Source organism: Artibeus jamaicensis, unplaced genomic scaffold (assembly GCF_021234435.1).
Source record: "Artibeus jamaicensis isolate MK-2021 breed Jamaican fruit bat unplaced genomic scaffold, CSHL_Jam_final contig_723, whole genome shotgun sequence".
Lineage (NCBI taxonomy): Eukaryota > Metazoa > Chordata > Mammalia > Chiroptera > Phyllostomidae > Artibeus > Artibeus jamaicensis.
Window position 1 is genome coordinate 2,549,874 of NW_026521938.1, and position 21,093 is coordinate 2,570,966.

Consider the following 21,093-nt stretch of genomic DNA (forward strand, 5'->3'; position numbering starts at 1 on the left):
TCAGGCAAGGTTCTCCTCCACTGGCCCACCCACCCATGGCAAAAGGGAGTGGCAGCGGTGATTGATTGTGCACTTTCCCCCAAGCTGATATACCCGCCATGGACACCAGCAGCCCCTTCCAAACCCACAGAAGAAGCGGAGGCCATGCAGTAACATTCCCCTTTAATAGCCTGGTGGGACCTCCAGTGGTGAAGGGTTGGGGTGTCAGGGCCCCAGCCACCCAGTCCCCTTGGCCACCCACCCCAGAGCCCAGAGTGGGGGAGGGGGGCTGGACGACACCCAGCGTGGGGCTAGACAAGCCAATTCATTTCCCATCGCTGAGCTGGTCCGGGTTGGGGGTGGGGAGGCAGCGCCGACCTTAATCACATGGTGGTTAAAAAAAAAATAACTAGGAGCAGGTGGCAGGAAGGGGAGGCAAGGCTGGGGCATGGGATTCCCCCACCTGCTGCCCCATGCCCACCACCTGTGGCCCCTAATAAATATTTGCAGGGGACGCCGGGGCTGGTGGCCCTGACAGGGATGGGTGTGCGCCAACCCTACTTCAGGCAGCGCTCAAAGTAAGTGGAGCCGATGTAGCCACCCCTCATGGAGCGCTGCACGTTCTGCTCAAACAGCCGCCGGTTGTTCTGCAGGACCTCAGCGGCCTCCTTGTTCAGTGGATCTTCAGGGTTGGGCTCCTGCAGCCAGTGTGGGTGAGGGTCAACAGGTCCAAAGGGTAGGGAGACCAACTTCCCCAAGCCCTACCCACCCACCTCTACTCACCAAGAAGAGATACTGCAGGCCATAAATTATGGAGTTTATCGTAAGGACTGGCTTCCAGTCCTCTCTGTGGGCAGAGAGCATCAGGTTCAGGGACCAGTGGCTAGGAGGCTGCCACAGACCCTGCTGGGCCTGGACAGGTCAGGCACAGGACAGTGTGTGTGTGAAGCTAGGGGGAGGGTGCAGAGCGGCACAAGCCAGAAAGAAAGTCAAGGTCATGCCATGAGGAAGAAAACTTGGAAATGAAGAGACACAGGAACACAGACCACAGCAGGAGGAAAGGGATGGAAACTGGTTCAGTGCACGGCCACGAGGGGGCCTGGCAGGCAGGACTGGGGAGAGCAGTGGAGGGCCAGTGCCTTTACCTGAGAATGTTGAGGCAGACGTTGCCCTCGAGGTCAATGTTGGGGTGATAGACCATCGTCTCACACTTCACCTTGGGGGGGTCATGCGGGTAACCCTGGCCCACCTGGCTCCAGGAAAAGAGGGGAAGTGGATAGTGTCCCAGCAGTGCCTGGGTGGAGCCTCAGCTGTTACCTCCTCAGCCCGGGGAGCCGCCCCTGCCCACCTGGGACTCACCTTAAAACTGAACACAAACTTCCCGCTCTTGTAGAAGCCCTGTGAGGGGAGAGAAGAGAAAGGCCTCAACCCCCATCCTGCAGGGCCTGGCAGGTGAACTAGGTCTCCCTATTCAAGATTGGGCCATGGCCTACTCAGTGCCTGGGAGTCTAGATAAGTGTGCTCTCACCTCATCAGGACAGATAACCAGCTTGAAGTTGAGGAGGTCATCTGGGTCTGAGAAGCTGATGTCACAGGTCTTGGGCAGGTTCAACTCGTTTATGTCTGGGTTTGCACAACAGAGGAGCACAAAGAAAGGGAAGGAGGAGGAGAGGGGAGGGTGGTCAGAGCAGGGTAGGTGCCAGCAGATCCCCTATGGCCTCCTCCAGGACCCTGGGGCTCTGTCATGGGCTGTGCCCCACATCCTCAACCCTGTCCCTACTTTCTGCTCCCCAGTCTCTAGGCAGGATCTTCTGGATCCACAACACAGCCCAAACATGCAAACATACCCTAGCATCTGCTCCGGAATAAACTCCAACTCTGATCCCCCAACCCCAAATCCCTATACCCAATAGCTAGGTTTCCCAACTCAGCTCCTAACAGTCCCGAATCCCAGGTGGTCCCCAAGAGCCTCTAACTATCCCAAATCCCAGGATCCCTAGCCACCACTTTCACTATTTAGTGGACTCTGCTAATCCTTACCTGTCCACTGAAACTCCAGGACCCTGCCACTCACACTCCACATCATCCCCTCACCAATCCCGGGTCTCCACCATCCCTCTGGTCTCCTCTTTACCTGTCACCCGAAATCCAGGTTCCTATCTAACCCCCAGACCAGTGAGTTCCCAGCTCTACTAACCTACACTGCTCTCAACCCTCCTGGCACTCATCATCCTTTCCTCCAGCACCTGTCACCCAAACTTCCAGACCCCAGAACCTACTCCACCCCATCTGAGTCTCAGATTCCCAGTGACCCCAGCATAATCACAAAATCCTCTCCCACTTTTATCCCCAGCACCAGGCTCCTAGTATCCCCATGTCCTCTCCCTGCCATCCGGGTTCTCGACTGATCCCCAGACTCAGTCCCTAGCCCCCAATACCAGACTTTCTGAGTATCCTAAATGTCCCGTCCTGTGCCCCCAATCTCTTACTTTCCGGTGACTGCATTACCCCACCTCTGATCCTCCCAGCACCCCAAAGTTCAGGCCCTGACCTCTGACTCTCCACATCCACGGCCCCCTAATTTCGGCCACCGCTGACCGCAGGCGAATGCGTTACCCAACTTCTGACTCCCTCTTTACCCCATCCCAGGCCCTGACTTCCGACCCCCACCCCCACCCCCTGACCCCCTACCCTTCTGGATCCGCAGCTGCGCCGCCGACGCCTTCTTGCTGCTGCCCTTGGTGCCGCCCGCCGACTCCTCCTCCTTCTTCTGCTGCTTCAGCGAGAACAGCTTGATCATCCTGCTGCCGCCGCCGCCGCCGTTGCGGGGCCCGGGACCCCGGCCACCCGGCCCCCCGCAGCCGCCCGCGCCGCCTCCGCCACTAGGACCGGCCGACGCGGCCTCCTCCGCTGCTGCCGCGGCCCCTCCGGCCTGCCGCGCCGCTCCGCGCCCACCGCGCGGCCCGCGTCGGCTCCCGTAGTCCGGCTCTGGCCTGGCCCAGCGCCTCGGCCTCGCTCGGAACTGCTCGGGCCGACTCGACTGTTTCCGGCCCGCTCGGCCCCGCCCCCACCCAGCCGCTCTCTCCGCCCCCTCGCCCGCTCTGGTCTCTCAGGCCCGGCTGCGGCTGCGGACAAGGACTCCTTGGGTCGCGCCGCTTTCCCGTTCTTTCCTTCCCTCCACGAAGACGATGTGGCTCTAGGTGGAGGGAGGCGGAGATGGCCGTATGTTGGAGTAAGCTCGGCTTTTGCGGGAGCAGCGACTTCGGCGCGGAGGTTCGCAACGGCCTCGGGATCCCCACTACTTCGGAAATTTCCGCCGCCAGTTCACTTCGGCTCTTCCCGGTCGGCCTGCTCTGTGCGCCTGCGCAGCCGCAACCACCGCGGCCGCCCTCCTCGCTGTCCCCGCCCAGCGTTGCTTAGCTTTGGGGCTTAGAGTTCGGGTATTTTCTGCTGGGCTCGAGTATTTCCGCTGGTGCGGTCGTAACTTGGTCACTTCCGGGATCGCTCTTGGGGACCCAGGTAAAGGGCGCCATCTTTAAGTACGGCAGAAGCGGATCGCTTCAGTAGCGGTACAGGGATTCTCACTTTCCCTACTGCAGACCGCAGCGGAGGTTGCTCAAACGGGACCCTAGTCCCGGAGGTCACAGAGGCGTTGTGATTACGGCGGGTCAGAGCCTGGGACTATGCCAGGTGCGTTGTGCTGAGGGTACGGGGCAAATACCAACAAGCCGCTCGCAGATATTATAGTTGAGGTAAACTAACATGTATTGTGCTAGAGTGCTCATGAACTGTAGAGTTCTGCGGTAGTGGAGGACTTGGAGAGGCGAAGCCGCTTTGCGCGAACCCTAACTTCCAGCAGCGGCTCGCGGAGCGTCGTGGGTGGGCCCAGCCTTCCTCCAATCACAGCTCAGCGTGCACTAAGGGCGGGCGGAAGCGGCGTCTGGCGGTTCTGCGATCGTCGACTCGTCACCTTGGAAACCGTCTAGCGGGTGAGGCTCTTGGGCGCTAGGGTTAGGCCGTTGTGTGCGGCTGGCACTCTGCAGCTCAGGCCGTCCGCATCCGAGAGTGATTCACGCGACACGTCCCCTCCTGAGAAGCGGGGCACTGAGTAGACGTGCCGTAACCGCCCGGAGCGTTGTGGGAGACGCGGTTTCGTCGGTCCTCTTGGGGTCGCGTTTGGGTCGGCTCCTCAGTTCCAGGACCGTGGTTCTTCCGGGGAGCCACCCTGACGCTCTCATCCCCAGCGCCTCCTTGGTTCGTTCTCGGGCATCACCCCAGCCCCCTTCCGCAACCCAGTGAGTTGCCTCCACCTCATCGAATTTCGGTCCGTCAACCTGCCTGGTTCCAGCCTCCACGTACTCTCTGCCCCGTGAGTGCTGAACTTTGGTGTCCCTTGCCTCAGTGGACTGATACCACCTGTTTTTCTGTAACTGCTTCCCTTTCCCGCCCTTCCATTCTCAATGGCACCAACCCACGTGCACCCTGCACCCAGTCTCACCTTCCCAGCGTCTTTTCTTGAGTCCCGTGAGAACGATGTGCTGGGGTGAAAATATGGACTCAGAATCCTCAGGCAGCTCAGTTTTGGAGCTGACGTGCTTGCAACCATCCCAGTGTTCTCAGGCTTCAGTCATGACCGGTCCTGGTTATCAGAGGGCCCCTCCAGACTCAGCTCTCTTCCTCTAACTCTTCTACTCTGTTCTTGGCAGCTGCTTTTCTCTTTCTGGTTATTTTTGTTAAAGCTGTCCTTAACGTGAGGGTTGGTGACCAAAGACTCAGGGGTTGTTCTTTTCAGCTAGCTTGGTGCCTGTGTCCATCCTCAGGCCTGTTGCTGAAGCCCATCTGCTGCAGGCCCATGTAGGTTCTCTGGAGAGGTGACACTGGACTTGTGTGGTCTCTAACATTGTGGCTTAGACTCAACTGTGCAAAAAATGCTGGGAAAAGGAGTCCATGGGGGCTGGATGGCCAGACTGATGCAGGAGACTGAGTTGGAAGTGTTGGGGCTGTGTCTTTCTTCACGCTTATCCAAGTGGCAAAAGGGCACAGGTGTTTGTGTGTTGAGGGTGCTTGTAGCCCCTGGGTGTGCAACCTTCCTGGAGGCAGCAGAGGGTTTGGCATATGTAGAGGCCCTGAGGGAAGCTAGGGTCAGAGAGTTAGGAGGAGTGAGGGTGGAAGTGCATCTGGGGGTGTTAGGATGGCTCCTGCGAGCTGACACTGGGAAGATACTGTCAGTTTTGAAACAGCAGGGCAGGAGCAGGTGGCAAAGGGAGGCTGAGTGCTGTGGACCTCCAGACAGGAGATTGGCAGCTGGGGTCAGAGTAGTGCTGCGGAGAGAAGTGAATAGATTCGGGAGGCTGTGGTTGGTTGTCAGAACAACTGGATAGATGTGGCACGGGGAGGATGGGCTTAGGAGGGAACTATGGGCTTAAATACAGAAGATCCAGGGACATGCTGGGCAGGCACTGTTGTAGCTTTCATGAGATGACCAGTGCCTTGGGCTTCTCCTGGGTTCGTGTTTGGCTCTGGTCAAGTGATGCCACGTGATCATTCTATCCAAGCCCTCTGCCTTGCTGATAGTACGGTTCTCTCTTTCTCTTAAAGATTTTATTTACTTATTTTTAGAGAGAGGGAAAGGGAGGGAGAGAGGAAGAGAAACATCAGTGTGTGTTTCCTGGCTGCCTCTTGTGCACCCTCCACTGGGGACCTGTCCTGCAACCTGGCATGTGCCCTGCCTGGGAATCAAACCAACCACCCTTTGGTTCACAGGCTGGCACTCAATTCACTGAGCCACACCAGCCAGGGCAGCAATTGGGATCTTAACCCCCACCCACTCAGCCAGCTTGTAGAGGTATTCTTGGCCAATTGCAGAAATGGTGGTCTTTCCTTTCTTTATCTGTTTTTTCAGAAATGGTCTTTCATGGGTGGCTGTCATATCACTCTTCATGTTTTGCCTCAGGAGGTTGGTTTGGCAGGTGGATCTATATACTTCTCAAGTCTTCAAGTTTGGGGCCCTGGCCTTCCATGTTGAAATTTTTTTCTGTGTGGACTTTCATGTGTTTATGTAGTTGTATCTGCACCGATTTTCCTTTATGTGTTCACTACATTAAGATGAACAAAACTTAAGAGCTTCCTTGTTTGTCGCTATTATAAAAGTCACACAGGCTTATAAAGTCAATGTTACAGGATTTCTAAAGTTCCAACAATGTTCTTTCAGCCTGAGACCATTGGCTACCTCAGTTCCAGTACCTGCCCTGACCTGACTCTCTTAGCTTCTGCCTAGGGGCCCATAACTACCTTCTGTCCTAACTAAATAGATCCCAGACCAGGGTCCTCAGAGTCCCCTTTGTGGTCAGTGAGAGGACAGTGAGTTCTACTGTAAGTCCCAGAGGAAACTTCCCTCCCTGACTGTGCCACTCAGGAGTGTCCCTGCCTGGGGAGCTGCTAATTTTGGCAAATGTAGAGAATGCCAGAGTGGCCCTGGTTCTGGCTGAGGAGTGAGGAGGAATCATGGAGGGGAGGTAGGAGGTAGGCAGGGAGCCTTTTCTAGCGTGGTAGTCACAAGCCTCGGGCCCAGGCTGGCTTGTCTTCTTTCCCTTATGCTGGGGCACCAGTCTTGTGGGGCAGTGGTCCCCAGCCTTTTTGGCACCAGGTACTGGTTTCTTGGAAGACAATTTTTCCATGGGGGGCAGAGGAGAGACAAGAGGTAGAGCTCAGGCAGTAATGTTAGCGGAGCTTTGCTTGCTTGTCTACGGCTTACCTCCCGATGTGCAGCCCCATGCCTAACAGGCCATGGATTGGTACCAATCTGTGGCCCTAGGGGTTGGGGACCCCTGTTGTGGGGGGTCAGGGTGACTCAGAGCAGTAGGGGAAAGTCTACCTGCACGTCTGGAAGCCTGGACACACAGGCCTCAAAATGCTGTTGTCAGAAGCACAAGGCTAAAGGCTGATGCTGGTCTGTAGTGGAGTTAGGTCCCAAGTCTCCTACTGCATGAAGATTCCTTCTTTGGCACTGTCGTTCACCCTGTTTCTGGCACCCAGGGTGGGGGTCTGTGCCAAGGGCTTGGGCAATGGGATGGAAGTGGAAAATAGCTAGGGGCACTGGCATGGGAAAAGGGCCACCCCTCAAAGCTTCAGGATGCTGAACCTACATGGGCAGGATGTATTTCCCGTAACTTGCCATTGAAAACACTCCTGATGGAGATCTCCCAGTGTGGAGGAGCCCTCGGGGGTTATGCGTGGGTTCAGGGTAGGAGGTGAATGCAGCCTATGGTATGGGAATGACCACTAGGTGGCTGGGAAGCTGGCTCTGGGCCTCCCTCTGACCTCCATTCCCAGACTAGTTGGAATCCCATCAGAAGGGGCCCCACTCTCAGTATCTGCTGGTGGTAAATGTGGGAATGAGGGAAAAGTCCTAAAAGAATGTGTATTTTCAGATAAAGCCTTCCAGCTTTTACACCTAAGGAATGCCTTCCCAGGTTTAGTTTTACAAGCATATTCCAGGCCACATCTGGTCTGATGGGCATGAGTTTGCTACTTTTATTGCATCCAGTGATCTTGGCTGGCTGGAGAGAACTGAGCCAGTCCAGGTCCTCCCCTGCCAGTTCGTTTGACTCATGGATGTGTGCCTTGAAGTCATCCTAACAGTACTGGAATCATAGTAAATGGGGAACCCTCGTGCAGTTGCTGCTAGGAGCCACTTCTGCAGGGGGTCAGGCTCTCAGGAACCATGAGGTTGCAGTGGAAGTGATGGATAGGTGGGATTGTTAGAGAGAGACCTGTGCAGGTAGGGTGGCATTGAGTGTCTGGAGATCCAGAGCCAGGTTCCTTCTACTGTTTATTGAGTACCTACTGGGGCATCAGACTCTGGACCAGCCTGCGTATACCTATGTGATGGCAGGCCTCACAACAACCCTGCGAACTAGGTGTTCTGTCCCCCTGTGTCCCCCTACACACAGAGAACTGAGGTGGGCACAGAGGAGGTCAGTGGGCACTGGTTACTCTGTACTGTGGACACGCTGATGCCGGATGAGCTTGGTGCTCTGGTGGAAGCGCCGGCCACAGTCCTGGCAGGAGAAGGGCTTTTCATGCCGGTGGGTACGCAGGTGCTGCGTGAGCGTGGGCCGCTGGCGGAAGGCCTTGCCACACTCCGGGCAGGCGTAGGGCCGCTCTCCTGTGTGGATGCGCCGGTGCTGTGTGAGGTTGGCATGCTGTCGGAAGCACCGGCCGCACTCAGGGCAGGCAAAGGGGCGCTCTCCCGTGTGGATGCGCTGGTGCTCCGTGAGCCGCGAAACCTGTGTGAAGCCCAGGCCGCATTCACCACAGTGGTAGGGCTTCTCGCCAGTGTGTGTCCGCTGGTGGCGTGTGAGCTTGAGACGCTGGCTGAAGCACTGGCCGCACTCGGGGCAGGAGAAAGGCTTCTCGCCTGTGTGCACCCTCAGGTGCTGTGTGAGCGTGGGCCGCTGGCGAAAGGCCTTGCCGCACTCGGTGCAGGCGAAGGGCCGCTCACCGGTGTGGATGCGACGGTGCTGCGTTAGGTTGGAGCGCTGCCGGAAGCTCTGGCCGCATTCGGCACAGGCGAAGGGCCGCTCACCACTGTGCACTCGCCGGTGCTGCAGCAGCACTGAACGGCGGCCGAAGCGCTCCCCGCACTCGATGCAGCTGAAGGATTTGTCGCCCGTGTGCACAGCCTGGTGCTCCACCAGCACTGCGCGCCGCGCGAAGCTCTCGCAGCACTCGCTGCACGGGAAGGGACCTGGGGGCTCCGGTGCACTGGGAGGCGTGGGGGGCCCAGTGCCAGTACCTGGAGGATCACCGTGGATGTGCCGGTGCTGCAGCAGGTTGGAGCGCTGCCGGAAACTTTGGCCACAGTCGGTGCAATGGAAGGGCTGCTCGCCCGTGTGCACACGCCGGTGCTCCTCCAGTCGTGCGCTGCGCACAAATCCCTGACCGCAGTCGCTGCAGACAAATGAGCGTTCCTCCGTGTGCGTGAGCTGATGGCGCAGCAGGTGTGAGCTGCGGCTGAAGCCACGGCCGCACTCACCGCACACAAATGGCCGCTCTCCCGTGTGTATCTTCTGGTGCCGCAGCAAGTTGCTGCGTTGGCTGAACACCTTCCCACACACGTCGCAACGGCCACCTCGTACTGCCCCAGCACCTGTGCTGGGACGACCTCGGCTCCGACCCCCGGGGGCTGGCCAGCAGACAGTGGTCATTCGCCCCACACCCTGGCAGGGATCCTTGTCCGTGGGGTCCTGCTCACCTCCTGGGTCGCTGGGGAGCACCAGCGCATGTGAGAAGCCACCTTCTCTGGAGGGTGACTGGAGTTGGCCTGTGAGGCCAGCGACACTGAGGTCCCAGTGGAGGTGGGGGCTCACAGTGCCTGGGCCAGCAGAGACACTGTCCATCTGGAGCGCAAACCCTGCATTGTACAAAGGGATCCACTCCTTTGTGACAGAACCCATTGTGTGCCTGGAGCGTTCTAGCCCTGGGTAAACAGTGTGAACTGGAGGCTCCGACACTGACCAAGGAGGCAGACAGAGGAGCAGGGACTCTACCTGTGCGAGCATCCTCAGGAGGTGACAAGGGGACAGAATCTTGTATGAGGAAGAAGACTAAGAAGCCTAGTGTAGGCTTTCCAGGTCTGACTTCAGTTTGCAAAACATCACCTTTCTAGAAGGGCTGTTTGCAAAGGTGGTCCTTGTACCACCAGGTGGGTAAGGATGGTTTCCACAAATGCATAGAAGTGGGTGGGTCTAATGTGCTTTGCTCAGTGCCCATGGGGCATCTGAGGGACAGTGCATACATGTAGGTTTGGGATGCAAGAGTCAGGAGCTCCGTCTTCAGGGAAAAAGAAATATAAACCTGGGTGCTGGGGCATATGCATGGCATATGGAGCCCTGGGCCTGCATAAGATCAAATGGAGTGGGGTGGAGGGGTGTCTGTCGAGAAAAGGAGTGTCCTCTAGCCACAATCTGACCTCAGGAGTAGATGCTGGGTAACGAGAAAGTACAAGCAAAGGCCACTGAGAAGCAAGGCAGGAGAATAGGAAGCCCAGAAGTCAAATCAAGAAGACAGTATCAAGGGCTTCAGTGGTGGTAACCCTAAGTTACCTAAGTAACCCTAAGTTATCAAGAGGCAGATAAATTATATCAAAGAAAATAACTTATGCACATCAAAAAAAAAACTTAAAAAAAAAAAAAAGACAAACTGAGAAACTCTCTAGAGGCAAGGTGTTAATTAACCTTAAAAGAATTCCATCCTGGCTGGTGTGGCTCAATGAACTGAGTGCCAGCCTGTGAACCAAAGAATTACTGGTTCAATTCCCAGTCAGAGCATATGCCTGGGTTTTGGACTAGGTCTCCAGGAGGGGGTGCATTAGAGGCAACCACACACTGATGTTTCTCTTTCTCCCTCCCCAACTCTAAAATATAAACTCTTAAAAAAAAAAACAAAAACCTGGCTGCACAGTAAATATGCAGTTGAGGGGCCAGGAGAGCAGACAGGAGACCTGATGGGGAGACTGAGGTGGACGGGGGACCTGTGTGTGAGTATGGGAGCTGTAGCTGTCTATAGCATGTGCAGCCTGAGGAAAGAATGGGGCTGCAAAGGAGGAATCCACCAGGGAACCCAAAGTATGCTGCCAGTGTGGCTGGATAAAGACTGGGGTTGTAAACTGAAAGACGTCCCAAGCTGGAGGAAGTGGTCAGCCACACAGCGCAGGCTGCATCTCTCTGGCAGCTGAAACCTAAACAGAAGGGGCATATACCAGATACTGCTTTTAGGTCTGACACAGAGAATGTAACCTAAAAATACCTTGGGCAATTCCAAAGCAAGATCGGCCAGCTGGTGAGGTTCAGGGATCCAGAGCCTAGTACAGTGAGCTCTAAAGCTGGGGGCTGAAGGGCTATGACAGCCCAGTCCGCCCACAGACCTGGACAGGAACAACCTGTTTGCTTTTGGTTGGGCTGCGGAGGTATCTTCCTTGAATGGCCTGGGGACCACATCAGGGTTTTTTTGTTTTTAAAGATTTTATTTATTTTTAAAGAGAAGGGGAGGGAGGGAGAAAGAGAGGGAAAGAAACATCAGTGTGTGGTTGCCTGTCATGTGGCCCCCACTGGGGACCTGGCCTGCAACCCAGGCATGTGCCCTGACTGGGAATCAAACTGGTGACCCTTTGGTTTGCAGGCCCACACTTAATCTACTGAGCTACACCAGCCAAGGCCATCTCAGGGCACCCTGTGGCAGCCCTTCACCTAGGATGATGCAACAAGCTCATAGAACTCAGGCAGTCTGTCAACAGTGCAACCTGTGGGAGAAACTGAGGCTAACCAGTCTGGGAAGGAAACTAAATTATTTCCTCACAGCTGAGGAAACTGGGCTAACCAGTCTGGGAAGGAAACAAAGTTATTTCTAAATCCTCAAAGGAGGGACCAGCATCTACGAAACAAAGACATTATGGAGAAAGAATGAATGATCCTCCTTACTGCTAGTATAGCAGATGGCGACTTTTGGGAAACAGTATCATCTATTTAAAATTGTTCCATCTTGAAATGAGTAAAAAGACAAAGTTTTGTGTGTGTGTGTGTGTGTGTGTGTGTGTGTGCCCCAATAAGATCCCCAAAGATAAAGAGAAAAAGAAACAGACCCAATAGTGTCTACTCTAGAAAGCAGATGAGTCGGTGACTGTGTAGCAGACTGAATAAGGTGAATACTAAATCAGTGGGGAAACAAAACAAAAGAATATCAGCGTGTTTTACCCTAAGGAAAGCTCAAAAAATTCAGGAGTTGGAGGTACTAGATACCTCTGGCCTTGCAGGGGTAGGGCTGCCATGCAGGTGGAGGAGGCTGTTTTATAAGCAGAAGCTGGGCACAGAACAGCCCTGGGCTCTGCACAGAATGCTGAACAAACAGTGGGCACTACTGTAGCTCGGATTCTGGGTCTTTTCTCCCATTTTGACAAAAAGGCTGGGTTGAGGTGGGAGACCCTACCGAGGAAGTTAAGGGATAAAATGAAGCCATATTGGAGCTGAGACACCAGCCTATTACCTGAGAGAGGACTCAGGTAAGACCTAAAGAGGATCAGATCAAGGTGCGCTCCAAGTGGCCCAGGCAGAGTGCTCTACAGATCCTTAACTGGCATCCAGTGATACTCCCCGCACCTGCTCATGTCCCCCAATATGTAGGTCTCCTTGGGATTGATCCCCCTTGTCCTTCCCACACCCTCATCCACTTGCTAAGAGCCATCAGATTGGTGGTCCCTTGTCTTACATGAACGCAGACAACCTGGGGGGACTAGAGACCACAGTGGGAGGACAAAACTTAAAAAACAAATTACTGCGATTCTTAGAGAAAGATAAAAGTGTAAGAACAGGAAGTGGCTATAAAAATGAATGTTTAAGGAATGAAACTTGGGAATTAAAACTGTTAGCAGGTATGAACATCTCAACATAAGGCCTGAAAGACATAACTGAAGAACTTTTCTTGACAACAGAACATAAAAGGATGGAAGACTGGAGTGAAAAGATAACATTAGAGGATCTGTTTCAGAGGCCAACAGCTAAAGAACAGGCATGCCAGAAGACAGAATAAAACGAGGGAGCCCTGGCTGGTGTGGCTCAGTGCACTGAGTACCAGCCTGTGAGCCAAAGGGTCACTGATTTGATTCCCAGTCAGGGCACATGCCTGGGTTGCAGGCCACGTCCCCAGTGGGGCTGAGAAATAGACAACCACATGTTCTCTCAAAATAATCTTAAAAAAAAAAAAAAGCGAAGGAAATCAAAGGAACCTTTCCAAGCATTTCCCACAACTGAGGTGTGTTTTTCAAATGGGAAAGGGTCACTAATAATGTGGTAAAAAGAGGTTTGTGACTAACTTAATAAAAAGAATTTTCTCCGGCCAAACTCTGGTCTAACGTGTCAGAGAAATGTATCTCAGAAATGTCCACTAAAGCAAGGGAGTGAATCAAAAAGAAGGGGTCCAGGGAACAGGGAGGAAGAGATCAGGAGTCTGGATGATGTCAAGCTAGGATTGAGTGGCTGGAGTGAACACCTGGGTGACTGATGAGAATCCCACTGTCCTGCCTGTGCACTCTGTCTACTAACCCGTTCTCCTAATCACTCCCCATCCTCCCTATGCTGACAACCAGAGTCCAGGGGGCACGGAGATGGGAGGCATGGGTTTGGGGAACACAGACTGCGGTTTTGGGAAGTTTCACTGTGGTGAGGGATAGCAGTTGGAGGGGCATGGGGTCAGTGGAAAGCTTGGCTTTTGGGGGCAGATGCTGAAACTTGATGCTACAGGGGCTCGGGGAGCAGGGCTAGGAGTGGGATAGGCAGGTGTGTTATTGTTCACACAAGAGGGCCCATCCCCACCATGCTCATCTTACTCACCTGGGGAGAAGATGCTCCCAGGTTTTTCTTGCCATAGGGCCCCAGGGAGTTCCATCCATGAGCGCCCATTAGGCCCAGTCTTGCTGTGGAGAGAGGCCTGGTCCAGCACCATCCCACAGCCCTGAAACCACAGTGGTCACTGCTCATCTGTGCCCTGCTAGGCTCAGGGAGGGACCTACCCGACCCCCACCCACAGGGGTGGAGCTTACCTGGGTCTCCTCAAGCAGGAGGGTAGAATCGGCCTCCCGGAGGTTGGCTAGAGGCCCAGAATCCAGAAATTCTGGAGAGGAAGGGTGGGGTTAGACAGCCCAAGGTTGTTCCCACCCCTCTGCCCTCCTCAGTGATGGGCCACGTGCTGGGATCCAGGTGGGGTGAGAGCTGGGTGCCAGCTTGGGACTGGGCATGGCAGGATGGCTCTAAGGGCCCAGCTTGGGGGTAGAGCAAAGTAGGGCCCCTGGAAGGCCACAGAGGAACTGCAGCAGGAGAAGGTGGCTCAGGCCTCTGCCCTGCATGGCTGCAGAAAACTTGGGCAGATGGATAGTGAGGGCAAGAGAAGGGCATTGCATGAGGGTCCACACAAGAGTGGTGGATGGGTGGTCAGCTGTAACACCTGCCTGGTAGGTGTACAAGGGAGGGTCAAGCCCCCAGTACTTTGGGGTCCTCCCTCAGCCACACCCACCCATACCCCAGCCTACTGTTTGTTCCCCAGTGACTAGATGACATCCCCCAATAGATCTCCTTGGGAGTGAACCCCACATGCCTCCCACACATGGAAACACAACTGTGACACTCAGGCTTGGCATTTGAGGGGGCCATGACAGCCACTGGCTGGCTGGGATGTGAGGTCCCTGTGCATGGGAATGGTTCCATCCACCAGGTGACTGGCCCAGTGTGCTTCAGGCCACTCAGGCCAGGCTCCCATGCTCTACCCAGTCAGGCCCTGGGCCCTGCCTACCTTGCCTGCCCTCACCTGGGTCCTCTGTGACCCCGGGCTCCTCTTTCACGTGAAGGCTCAGTGGCGACCTCTGTGTGGCTCCAGGGGTTGTATCAGGCCCAGGTTCTGTAATCCCAGGCTTGGTTTGAGGGAGTGGCTGGAAGTCCGACAGCTCCATCTTCTCTGATAGCACCTCCTGGCCCTGCACCTGGACTGTGACCTGGGGAGGTGCCCCCTCTTCATCAGGGGCGCAGGCAGTTGGGCTGGACCCCATCACAGGACTCTAGGGGTCCTGACAGACTAGGTCCTTCAGGGACCCCCCACCCCCCGAGGAATGAGCAGGGAGCCACTGCAGTGGCTATCCTGTGTTGACACCCTGCATCCCTCCCCGTGTCCTCGACCTGGCATAGGGTCTGCTGTAGGTGACCACTCCAAACCACAAGGGACAGGTGTCTAGCTGAGCGTGGCATCTCCCAGGTTAACCCTGATCTCTGCCAACTGCCTCACCCATCTCCGGGGTCCTCCTGGCTTCCGACGCAGCTCCTCAACAAGGGCCACAGCCTCCTCAGTGCTGCCTGGCTGCTGTTCCCGCACTTGGGCCTGGATCTCAGTGGGCAGTGCACCCAGAAACTGCTCCAGCACCAGTAGTTCCAGCATCTGCTCCTTGGAGTGTACCTCGGGCTGCAGCCACTGGCGGCATAGCTTCCGGAGCAGGGCCAAGGCCTCTCGGGGCCCTGCTGCCTCCTCGTAGCGGAAGTGCCAGAAACACTGACGTGCAGCCTCTGGGCCAGGATCCCATGGGGTGGTCTCCTTCTTTTCCTCCTCAGAGTCCTCCAGCTTCACCATGATGGGTCTCTTGTCTTCTGGGGCTTCGTGCCCTGGGGAGCCCAGTGCTGTGGGCCTCATCAGAAAGACAGTCTGGGCTGAGGCCGGTGTCTGCCCCTGGGGGATGAATGGGATAAAGCTGCTGCAATGATAGTGGCGCAAGTGCTTATTGAGCGCCTAGTGTGTGCTGTGCTGTCCCATCCTCAGACCTGCCTAGGGAGAAGGCAGGTGAAGACACTAAGGAACAGAGAGGTGATCACATCCCAGCGCCCTGTGGGGCTGGTTACCCATGGACGAGCTACCTGTCCCTGGTCTCTCTAGCTGGGCTGCAGAGGCTCTGGTAGCCCCCCAGCTCCAAGCAAAGACTTCTTAGGGCTTGAAGCCACTCCTCATTCCCCTAAATCCTGCCCTTCAATGTGTACTACCTTATCCTGGCCCTGTAGCTCTTCCCCCCAACAGGTGAATGACAGAACACCTCCCAACCTGTGCATCAGCACCACTACCCAGCCCCATGCCGGCCCATTATTGCACCATCCACTCTCCCACCCAGTCTCAGAAATTCACTTGCCCTCTTGGTTTCACAGGGCAGCCTCCCTCCACTTATCCGAATTCACCTGTGTGGTTCAACACCCAGATGGCATCCTTTCTCAATCCAGCCCCATCTTCTGAGCCCTGCTTATCACACCATGCAATGTCCTATCATCTCAGGTTCCTGACTCAGGTAAACCTAGAAGGTGATGGGGGAGCTTCCAGAGGCCTGCAAAGGCCCTGCGACCACGGGACCCGAAGACTGCAATAAAGGTCTGAGATTCGCCTATTTGCCCCATAACTTTGGCTGTTGTCTGTGAACCTGTTTCCTCAACTGCTAATAAGGACCACAACCCCCGCCGCACTCCCTGCTTCTTCTGAGGCAGTAAGACTCGGGCTTGGTTAAGACATGTTTATTTAAAGGGTGGATTCCATTTCGAGGGGCGCCAAATTCCATGGGCCAACCCTCCGCTCCTCAACACAAAAACCTTGGGAGAAAGCTGGGCCATCTTAAGCGGAACTACATTTTAGTTACCGAACTACATTTACCAGTTTTGACCCCCGACTTCCGCTTTAGGGAGCAACCACGGACCCGGTGCCGCCAAGGCAACTGGGGGCGGGGCTTCCAAGGTCTGTCGCCTTGCCAACGCTCAGTAACCGGCCTCCGGCGACAGTGCGGGGCCCGCCTGCAAGGACTGCCTAGGTCCCTTCCCTGTACTCCCGGACCTCAAAGCAGCCGGAACCCACGAGTCCGCAGCCACCACCCCAATTCCCGTCCAAGCCTTTCCCAATGAGAGCCTCCCCCCGCCCTCACCTCAGCTCTCAACAGCCCGCTTTCCCGCTCCTGAGCAAGCGAATTCCCTGACTTTCCTTCCCTGGCCGGACTATATCTCCCAGAATGCTCTACGCAGCAGTCGGAGCACCTCCTTGCCCTTCCCCCACCCTCGCCTCAGTTTCCACCCTGTTCCCTGGGATAGCGCTGTTCCCAACGATCAGGTAGCACTCCTGACCGCCTCTTCCCGCGCTTCCCAGGTACCCAGGTATTGGGGCTCCCGTCAACGCACGCAAGCTTCCCAAAGGCAACAGACAGCAACGCTGCCTATCGGACCGCGCACGCCTCCCATCATCTCTCCCTCAACTCTCTCAAGGTCTTTCCAGGGGATTAGCACGGTTCTGCACCAATCACCGCCCTCGGTCATCCCGGGTCTCCATGGAAACCGCCCGCTGAGATTGGGGGAGGTGCCACTCTCTCCCGGAACGGAATGCTGAAAGTAGATCGACCCGGTGCTTTCTGGGAGATGTAGTTAGCCGGGCGCTCCGTGCGTGTTTATGCACCGTTTGCTTTGGCTAGCGGTAGGTGGGCTGGTGCCTGTCCACAGTAACATGTGGGACCCGCTCGTTGGTCTCCTAGGCAACCCAGGGGCGTGGTGGGCGTCGGAAAAGCGCGGGAAGTGGGGTGAAAGCGTGGGGCGGAGACTGGGATAAAGAGGTGCGGGGTAGAGGGGAGAAGGGAGTGACTGATACAGGCGAGGAGACTCCAGTATGTGAACACACGGAAAGAAAAAAGAGAGAGGAATCTCTACTCTCTCTGAGCTACAGAATGTGATAACAATCCAGCGAGTCAGGGAGTGATACCGGGGTTGACAGGGGTACCAGAATAGTTAGCAACAGGGACGGAGATCAGGAAGGGATGGAGGTGACAGGAAAGAGGGAGAGAATAGACTCACAGGGACCAGAAGTGTAGACATTGAGACTCAAGGGACTGACAAGGCCACAGGAATACACAGGCAAGAAGGAACAGAGAGACAAAAATCAGAGATAGAATAAGATGGATTGAGAGTTTTCAAAGACTAAGAAAAAGTGACAGCAAGAAGAGAACCAGAAAGAGTTAGTGGGAGACTTGTTATGAAAACTTACCCAAAACCTGACATTGAGGCAAAAAGATGACTAGGAGCCCCAACTCCCTAAGCCAAGCAACTGTTTTTAACTACTTTGATCAGGGACCAGATACTGTGAATTTAGATGCTAAGTTGTAAAGGTTGATAGGTTGCAAATGCTCACTGTCCCTTATAAAAGAAAGTATCCCCAGAGCTAGAGTTGTGTCACACTCTAGGACCCTAAGTGTCACAGGACTGACTGTACGACACCTCTGTCCCACCCCTGTGCTCTAGGGCACTAGTCCGACTTTGGGTTTTTATTTAGTGTTCTGTTTTTCAACTCCATTGTTCCTTCTCTCTCATCTTCCTGGAATCACCTGTCATCCTCCTAGCTCCCTGGGTGAAGAAATCAAAGTTAGAGTTTGTTTTTCCCTTCCTTTTTTTTTTTTTCCAAAAAAAATCTTTCTAGTCTTTTATAATGGATGACCTCACTTTCTATTTTTTTTAAAGATTTTATTTATTTTTAGAAGAAAAAGGAGAGAGAAAGAGAGGGAGAGAAACATCAATGCGTGGTGCCTCTCATGCACCCTGCACTGGAGACCTGGCTTGCAACCCAGGCACATGCCCTGACTGGGAATCAAATCAATGACCTTTTGGTTCGTAGGCTCCAGCTCCATTTACTGAGCTACATCAGCCAGGGCTGTTTTTACATTTATTAATTTTTTTAAATCAGAAAGTGTTATTTAGAAAGGCACAGAGGTAGAAGTGAGCCAGCTGGGCTTCTTAGGCTCAGGAAACTGTTACAGAGGCAAAAGAAGAGTCCTTGGAGGTTACGAGAAAGGCAAAGAGAAGGTGCCTGGGCGGAGGGCTGGAGGGAAAGGCACGGGGCTGCTCCTGAGAGGGAGAGCGCGCTTTTTTCTACCTTTTTTGAAAATTATGTGTTGACAGCCTGAGGGGAATCAGCTTCCAGGATGGGGGACAGACATGGAAAAAGAGATAACAGTGTGACAGCCAGGAAGGGAAAGAGGTAGGGAAGGTGATGGAAAGGCTGACAGAAAGGAGGGGGTGGGAAAGATGTGAACACACAAAAAATTAGGTGCCGACAGCCTGTGGCTGCCCTACTTGGACTCCGCGCGTTGTAGCCTCATCACCGAACTATATTTCCGACCGCCCCAGCGCCCAGAGCGATGTCGGAGGCGCTCCCCACCGGCAACTTTTCGCTTTCGCGGACAAGATGGAGGCTGGGCTCGGCTACATCCGGCGAAAGTGCTGTGAAAGCGGGACCTGGGGAAGGGCCGCAGCCTCGCCGGCCCAGCTGAAGCAGCCCGCCTGCGTCGCTGTCCTGAGGTGAGGGCGGTCGAACGCGCGCAGGCCAGGTTCTGGAGATGAGGGCGACCTTTCCTACGGTTCCGGCGGCTGGGACGGAGAGACGGAGAGACGGTTGCGCGCGCAGCCCGGGACGTGCGCCACCGGGATGTGGGCCAATCGGAGTATTCCGCAGTCCCCGCGGCTTTCTGGGAAATGCAGTACGGAGAGACTTGGGTTGGAGAGCCTTCCTGGGCGGTGGATCTGGGAAGTGAGGGGATGAAAGGGTCAGTGAGTGGGTTAAGTTACAATTGTGATTGAGTAAGAGAAGGTATGGTTGCAGAGGGAGAAGGATAGGCGCGAGTGGCTTGGTATTCGGGGCCTGCCCACCCACCTCGCCTTGCCTCCCCGGCCTGAGAGCCCCCTGGGCTGTGCTACCTCGTTTCAAGGCAGTTGCAGCCCTGAAGAAGGTACTCGTTCTAGATGCCAGAGCCACTCCAAACACAGAGACTCGCTAGCCATTTGTTCCTCCTTTTCACGTGGCACTCCTTCAAAAATAACTTTACTGTTTTGGTTAGGTGCTACTTTCACAGGGTTGAAAGTGTAAAAGGGACAAGGTAGGAAGCCTGTCCTACCATTTTACTTCATGTAATAATTTACTCAGCAAGCGACTACAGGGGGACACAGCAGAGAACTATGTAGACAGGGCTCCTGCCCTCAGGCACAGTAAAACTTAGGTGTGGAGGTTACATTTGAGCAGAGATCTGCAGGAGGAGAGGGAACAAATTGTATAGATAAGAGGTAAGAGCCCTAGCTCTGGGTGAAAGGAACCACAGGAGCAAAGGCCTGAATCAGTGTTACTGAACAAGAGGTCCGAGGGGGGCAATACTTGGTCCACCTAGGGCCACCAAAAACTGTTACAGAACAACAGGGGCCCCTCCCAAGGATGGAATACTAATATCTACTGGGCTCTTCTGTCCGCCGCCAATTGGAAAGACATCTCTCAATGCCAGAGATTTGTGAAAAGGAAACGAAATGTTTTTTTTTAATGCTTTTTAGGCCCAATGCCTCCACTAAAATATCAAAGCCCTTTAGGGTATACTCCTACACCCACACAGCTCTCCCTTCTCCCACTGTCCCAACTCCGGGTACCGTAAATCAGGAAAGAGCACACCTCTGTATTTCAGGCCGCTGGCACCGTCAGCTGTGTCGCTGTACAGGCAGGATCTCTCTCTCTAGTTAATCCAAAGTACTGTGGCACCCTCTCATAGTCCACTGGAAAGAGTTTTTTGTACCAAGTTCTAGTCAAAGTCTCTCCTGCTTTCCAGGCCACACGGCCAAAGGGGGCACCCCAAAGCTGCATGGGCCTCTTCTACCAAAGCTGCAGGCGTCCACACTCTACCAAAAGCATGTGTCTTTCTTCTCCTGGCTGCAGGGATCTCCATTCTGGCAAAGCTGTGTGGTTTTCCCTTTCACCTCACCAAGAGGGGGGTCCTCACTCTGACCAAAATTGCATGGCTCTCCCCTACATGACTGCAGGGGTCCTCACTCTGCCCCAAACTGGTGGCTCTCCCCTCACCTGGCCAAGAGGGGACCCTTACTTTACTGAAACTGCGTGGCTCTCTTAATGGCTGCAGGGGTCTGGGTTTTAAATTCTTGCGCCAATCTTCCTCTGTACCCCTATTTCCTACTCTTCCCATGATCAGTTACACCTGCCAACATTTCTGTATTATTACAAGTTTACTGGGCTGCCATCGCTAGTCTGGGCAGTTATAGCCCCATGTCCTGGAGCCAGTCTTCTCCAAGCTCCCACGCAGGCGCTGTAACTTGGGGGACCTGCCCCCAGTTACATCTTGGGGGAAGTGACTTCATCCCCCTAGCTCCAGGCCTGGCCACAGCCATTTAACATAGCCAAGTGACCCACCAAAGGCTATAGATATGTTAAATGACCAGGCCATGGATTAGCTGCAAGGCTGTGGCTGTACAAAACAGCCCTGCATGTTCCTGCTCCATGTGTCCCTTCCTCCAACTCACACCGGTGGGGGGGAAGGGGTGAGGACATCTATGTATCTCCAATATTCTTATACACTTTGAATTCTGGACACCATTCCAAATCTTTTTGGGGGCCCTCCCCCCTTGGCTGTACCTCGTATCATCAGGAGTTAGCAAAGAAGAGGAGGCTTGAGGAAAGTGAGAATGTAGTGGCTTTTCCTCAGGGAGAGAGGAGAGACAGGAAGGGCTCTGAGCAGAGGGTGACTGG

The 21,093-nt window shown here is 54.8% G+C and overlaps 2 protein-coding genes and 1 long non-coding RNA gene across 9 annotated transcripts; 1 reads left to right on the forward strand and 2 right to left on the reverse strand.

Moving 5' to 3' along the window:
• Positions 1–145: 145 nt before the first annotated feature.
• Positions 146–2,952, reverse strand: UBE2M (ubiquitin conjugating enzyme E2 M). Its single transcript, XM_037148485.2, has 6 exons — positions 2,671–2,952; positions 1,508–1,602; positions 1,339–1,377; positions 1,125–1,228; positions 763–826; positions 146–677 (listed from the first exon to the last, which is right to left on the reverse strand). The coding sequence occupies exons 1-6, from the start codon at positions 2,777–2,779 to the stop codon at positions 537–539; spliced, it is 552 nt and encodes a 183-aa protein (XP_037004380.1). The 5' UTR covers positions 2,780–2,952; the 3' UTR covers positions 146–536.
• Positions 2,953–3,399: 447 nt separating this feature from the next.
• LOC119051607 (uncharacterized) lies at positions 3,400–15,952 on the forward strand. The gene is made up of 2 exons (XR_008392798.1): positions 3,400–3,669; positions 15,708–15,952. It is a non-coding gene; the product is annotated as an uncharacterized LOC119051607 (long non-coding RNA).
• Positions 7,512–18,963, reverse strand: MZF1 (myeloid zinc finger 1). 7 transcript variants are annotated; one of them, XM_053672080.1, is made up of 6 exons: positions 18,736–18,963; positions 14,806–15,240; positions 14,320–14,518; positions 13,574–13,644; positions 13,365–13,485; positions 7,512–9,394 (listed from the first exon to the last, which is right to left on the reverse strand). In XM_053672080.1, the coding sequence occupies exons 2-6, from the start codon at positions 15,202–15,204 to the stop codon at positions 7,971–7,973; spliced, it is 2,214 nt and encodes a 737-aa protein (XP_053528055.1). In that variant the 5' UTR covers positions 15,205–15,240; positions 18,736–18,963; the 3' UTR covers positions 7,512–7,970. The 7 variants fall into 7 exon arrangements, with proteins under 7 accessions (XP_053528055.1, XP_053528054.1, XP_053528053.1 ...); XM_053672079.1 differs by having other exon boundaries at positions 18,651–18,963; XM_053672078.1 differs by having other exon boundaries at positions 14,335–14,518; positions 16,716–18,963.
• Positions 18,964–21,093: the final 2,130 nt, after the last annotated feature.

Coding starts and splice junctions, on each gene's coding strand:
- UBE2M (XM_037148485.2), bottom strand. CDS start 2,779: ATGATCAAGCTGTTCTCGCTGAAGCAGCAGAAGAAGGAGGAGGAGTCG. Junction 1,378..1,507: donor TGGTTATCTGTCCTGATGAG/GTGAGAGCACAC, acceptor CTCCCCTCACAG/GGCTTCTACAAGAGCGGGAA. Junction 678..762: donor GCCTGCAGTATCTCTTCTTG/GTGAGTAGAGGT, acceptor CACTGGCTGCAG/GAGCCCAACCCTGAAGATCC.
- MZF1 (XM_053672077.1), bottom strand. CDS start 16,850: ATGACCGAGGGCGGTGATTGGTGCAGAACCGTGCTAATCCCCTGGAAA. Junction 13,645..14,319: donor CCCAGGTGAGGGCAGGCAAG/GTAGGCAGGGCC, acceptor CTTCCTCTCCAG/AATTTCTGGATTCTGGGCCT. Junction 13,486..13,573: donor TCCTGCTTGAGGAGACCCAG/GTAAGCTCCACC, acceptor CTGTGGTTTCAG/GGCTGTGGGATGGTGCTGGA.